At 35.3% G+C, this 5,112-nt stretch overlaps 1 protein-coding gene across 2 annotated transcripts in view; it reads left to right on the forward strand.

The window, feature by feature from the left end:
• LOC107718866 (suppressor of cytokine signaling 7-like) overlaps positions 1-5,112 on the forward strand; it is a 13,108-nt gene that overhangs the window by 1,921 nt on the left and 6,075 nt on the right. The window contains exons 2-4 of one of the 2 annotated variants that reach the window (XM_016526100.1): positions 752-816; positions 1,256-1,360; positions 4,332-4,463. In XM_016526100.1, coding sequence (XP_016381586.1) covers positions 752-816; positions 1,256-1,360; positions 4,332-4,463 — 302 coding nt within the window. The remainder of the gene's footprint in view (positions 1-751; positions 817-1,255; positions 1,361-4,331; positions 4,464-5,112) is intronic. The other variant, XM_016526101.1, reaches the window with a different exon arrangement.

The following is a 5,112-nucleotide window of genomic DNA, read 5'->3' on the forward strand; positions in this document are numbered from 1 at the left end:
CATGTTTTTTTCATGCAACATAAACTACACAGACATACCTCAAACCTAAATTGAAAACAGTTGGTAACAACATGTTCGGTAATGACTACAACTTTCACAAAGATGAACAGGACAACCACTGTAGTCCTAATACAGTTAGTAACCTTTATGTTGTAGAACAACACAGACCTTAATTTACTAATAAATCATAAACCTTTTTCTAAAAACACATTGGAAATTGCATAGGGAACACATGGCGCATAGCATTCATTGTTTACTTACCTACAAACTATAGCCTTCAACCTATGGTTTTTCAGCATGCTGTCCAGCTTTAAATTTGACCCATACATATTTAACATTTCAATCAAAGATTTAGCCTCTCACACATGCTGGTGATTAAAATTAACCTGGAAATGGGACACTTTTTTTTGCATGTTTCTTTTTAACATAAATTGTTACTCCATAAATATTCAATAAGAAAGTTTATATTTTCTGTCATAAACTTTTTACCATAAAACACATTTTATAAAGAGGTGTTCTAAACTTGTTGTAAACGATTTTTAATAGTTTTCAATGTTTCACAATGTCATGTTTGGACCAAGGATCACAGGTGAGTGCAGTTTCTGTATAAGGGATAAGATATTCATAATGTGATTATGTGTGTACTATATATTTTAGACTAAAAATGATGCAATAAACTTGAAATACAGAACAGAATGGATGTAAATTAATTTGTTGTCTTTCTTAAAATCTGATGATTTTCTTTCTGCAGCCAACCTGGACTAACAAGGGCACAGAGTGCCTTTTCTGCAGCCTCTTTTACTCCCGTTTTTACAGGTAAACAAAGATTTAAGGGAACAGAATGGGCTGGAAGCTAAAGGAATCCTTGGAATACATGAAATGAAGGCACATTTGCAAAGCGCTAATTATAGCTTACACAGTGCATGGGAAATATAATTGACACAGACAAATGATTTGGATGAGATTTGTCTCATTTTAGGCCAATCTTTGGAATTATTCTACATTATTGTAATGCATGTTGTTCTTATGGCTCTTGTCTGTTTTGTGGCTCTGGTCACAGGAGAGACTGTGTCCTTGGTTGATGTGGACATCTCTCAGAGATTTTGGACAAGAGACCTTCAGTAACATTCTCCATATCCTCAGCGGGCAGTTTAGTTGACATGTCTGGAGCGAGCGGTGGGGAACAAGACACGGCCAGGCGAGTTCTTCTGCCCAAACAACCTTAATGAAATATATGCTTTAACTCTGGTCACAGGAGAGACTGTGTCCTTGGTTGATGTGGACATCTCTCAGAGAGGCAGGAACTCCCCTCACCCTCCCACTCCTCCACCTCCCCCTCGGCGGAGCCTCAGTCTGCTAGGTGAGCCCCACTACAGATGTTCACACACCTCCTTGATCTCCATCGTTTCTGCACTCCTTCATTCATACCTTTCACATCTCCATCTGTTTCACACTTTTTAAATATGTCTACAGTAACCTCTCCCAGCCTCCGAGTACATTCCCTTTATCCTTTATACTGACACCTCTATCTTCTGTATCTGTCTATGCGCATAGTTTTATACACTACCGTTTAAAAAAATTGGGGTTGGTAAGATTTTTTAAAATGTTTTTTAAACAGTTTATGTTCACCAAGGCAGCATTTATTTAATTAAAAATACCATAAATATTAAAATAAGAAATACTGTGAAATATTATTACAATTTTAAATAACTGTTTTCCATTTGAATATATTTTCAAATGTTATTTATTCCTGCAATGCAAAGCTGATTTTTCAGCAGCCATTACAGTTTTCAGTGTCACATGACCCTTCAGAAATTATTCTAATTTGCTGCTCAAGAAACTTTATTATTATCAATATTAAAACAATGCTGCTTAATATTTTTGTGGAAACTACTTGTGGAAACTTGTGGCATTAACCTTTTTTTAATAGAAAGTTCAGAAGAATAGCATTTACTTGAAATAGAAAGATTTTGTAACATTATCAATGTCTTTATGGGCCCTTTTCATCCTTGCTGAATAAAAATATAAATTTCTTTAAAAAAAAATTACTGACTCCAAACTTTGGAATTTGGAATTGACATCCATTTTGGGTGATTCACTCACAAGTGGTGGGCACTAAATATAGACATAAATACATAAATATGGTCAAATTATTTTGTGATCGTTCAGACCAAACGCATTTAACCAGATCACATTTGTAGTGTAAATGCGAATTTGTCTCAGACAACGTCAAAGGATTGCCTGCTCACCTGTCAATCAATAATTTTTTTTGTGCTGTATCAAAATGCATTGACGCTGGAATAGTAAGTAATGTATGTAGTCTTGAAAACTAGAGTCCCTCTCCTCAAAATCCCATCACAAGTGTTCAAAAAAAGACACTGTTGAGATGCATGTTACGGCGTGTTATCAGTTCTAAACAGTGATCTTTTTCACTTCACCTTTGTGATCGAACCCTAGGCGGATGTTAAAGATGCCGTGTCAGCCTACTTGCTTATTCTTTCACTTTGTCCTTTCATTTCCCTGTTTTATTTTTGACTTCATTCTTTTCATTTCATGGTTACCGGAGTCTCTGATTGCATTTTGCAACTATAAAATTCACAGAAGCGCCATTTAAAGTGAGTTATTGTGTAAGTCTAGGTGTGGTTTGACTTCAACAGTATTTGGCATACAGGCCAGCAGTTCCGTTTCTAATCAAGTGAGGCCTCCGCATACGCTCTTCCAGTACATCAGCTCAGTGTGGTTGTGTGGTCTGGTAGTGAAGATTGAAATGATCTCTGTACTGGAGATATAGGTATTAGATCTGAGTATTTATGAATGAAGAAGCAGTCTTTGTCATGAGTGAACGAAGATGATTAGGTATGTGGATTATTCAGTCATTGTGTGTTTGAAGTTGATTGCTTATCACGTTTAGGGTAGCGGTTTTAAGGAATATTCTGGGTTTCAATTCAAGTTAAGCTCAACTGACAGCATTTGTGGCATAATGTTGATAGCATAAAAATAACTTTGAAAGTAAAATGGTACTTGAAAAAAGCGGCCACTTTCTGGAGAATTTAAAAGCAGAAATTCTAACCTTAGAATTCTAATTTTATAAAAATCACTTAAATGATTTCTTTTGCTAAAATGTGTGTATTATTGAGCTGTAAAACTTTTAAAGTATTTGTTACAGATGTTTTAAAGTTTACAGCATTGTGTTGTCATGACAAGAAAGTTGCAAAATTGGATATAACTTTACACTGAAAAGGTTACTAAGAGATTTTTCCACACTACAATCATGTTAACACTCATATTGTTCACATCATGTTGCTGGACTATTGAAACAGTATGCATTTTAACTTCCATTGTAAGAGATTTTACCCAGATTAGTTTTTTAAAAGAAAAAGTGGGAAATAATTAATTTTTTATTTTTATGGTAATCAACATTGTGTCACAAATGTTGTTAAAAGATCTTGCATTGAACCAGGGTTATTATAGTTAACTAAACCTAAAACCATGAAAAAATGTTGTTAGCTGCCAAGGCAACATTTCCCATTTTCATTTAACTTAACTTGATGTAACTAAAACTGAAATAAAATTTATAGAAACGTTTATATTTTATATTATATATAAATTTGATGTTATATAAAAAAAAAAAAAGACAAAAACATAGAACAAAGTTACTAAAATTTTAGAAAACTAACAATATATAATAAAAAAATTAAGTATTAATACAAACTACAATAGTATCTCATTGATACCCAAATAACACTGTATTGAAACCAGAATATTCTTTAAAAAATACTCCACATAATTTCTTCACAGCTGGGAAGAAATGAATTTTCCAGTGCCGTGAGTGTATGATTGAATGCACATATCAGCGTGTGGATTTCTTTTTACAGATGCCCTTGTTGTTTCCCCATGTCATGTGCTTCCTGTCACGGTGTTTTAGTCTTCAAGTGCTATAAGAGGATCAGATATTGTCACATAATTGGAGGATTTGTCCTGCTCCTTTATGCTTCAGACAGGCAAAACCCACATGTTATTCATACAAAAAGCACAAAGTCATTGAATGTAATATTCATGTTAATTCCAATACTGCAGTTTGCACAGTATAATCCGGCTGCATTTTGTTCTATGTTTGGTAATAAATGCAAGAATGAATGATGTTGTCGTCCCTTTGCTCTGAAGCTGAATGGTGTTATGGTTGAATTCAGTCATGTTCTGATTCCTCTTCATCGTCCGTGGCACCTGTCTCATTCTAATAGACTTTAGCCTTCTGTCTACCCTTCCATTGCTTTTTCTATGACGTCTCCTTATTCTCCTGGCTCTGAACCCTCCCTCCTGCTCTCTTCCAGACGATATAGGTGGGCCGCAGCCTGGGCCTTTCCTAGTGAGTGTAATGGGGGCCTCCCTGCAGTCTCTCCCTCTGCCTCTTCCTCCTCCTCCCCCTCTCCACGCTACCATCCAGCATAGTCTCAGCCTCAATGGTAAGACTTGGGTGCAGTGGAGGGGGCGGTGTGTGTGTTACAACCAGTGTTGGGCAAGTTACTCTGAAAATGTAATCAAATGACTGATTACTCCTTTTAAAAGTAATCACGTTACTGTTCTGATTACTTTATTTCAAAAGGAATTAGTAATTAGTTACATTACTAGTTACGTTACTTTTTTTCTCCATGAAATGTATGAGATCCCAGCATACACGCTCCCGATAAGTATCTGTTATTAAAGCATCAACATTCACAGAACACTGTTATTTTTAACTCAAGCAAGCGGCTGCTGCATGCATGGTTTGGCATGGCAGAATGCCAGCAAAGAGCGCTGCATTTATAATCTCTAAAAGACATCTCAGTTCATCGCAATCTCACAAATCTCTGTTATAACACAATAAATATATGCATAATGAACCTTTCATAATGTCTACAATTTGTGTGTTATAATGAGAGGATTCGTGAGCACGCAAATACGCTGCAAACACTTGTATAGCCTAAATAGAAACTCTGCATACGCTTGCACCTGTTAATCGTTTATATTTATATTAGTTTGTGTTGCTTTTGTGCAATAGATGAATAACAATTTATTTGTTTTAGATATTTTATGTTTAGATATTTCTATTTTGCGGGAGTCCCGTGAATAATT

The sequence above is a fragment of the Sinocyclocheilus rhinocerous genome, unplaced genomic scaffold (assembly GCF_001515625.1).
Source record: "Sinocyclocheilus rhinocerous isolate Xijiao unplaced genomic scaffold, SAMN03320098_v1.1 scaffold1595, whole genome shotgun sequence".
Taxonomy (NCBI): Eukaryota; Metazoa; Chordata; class Actinopteri; order Cypriniformes; family Cyprinidae; genus Sinocyclocheilus; species Sinocyclocheilus rhinocerous.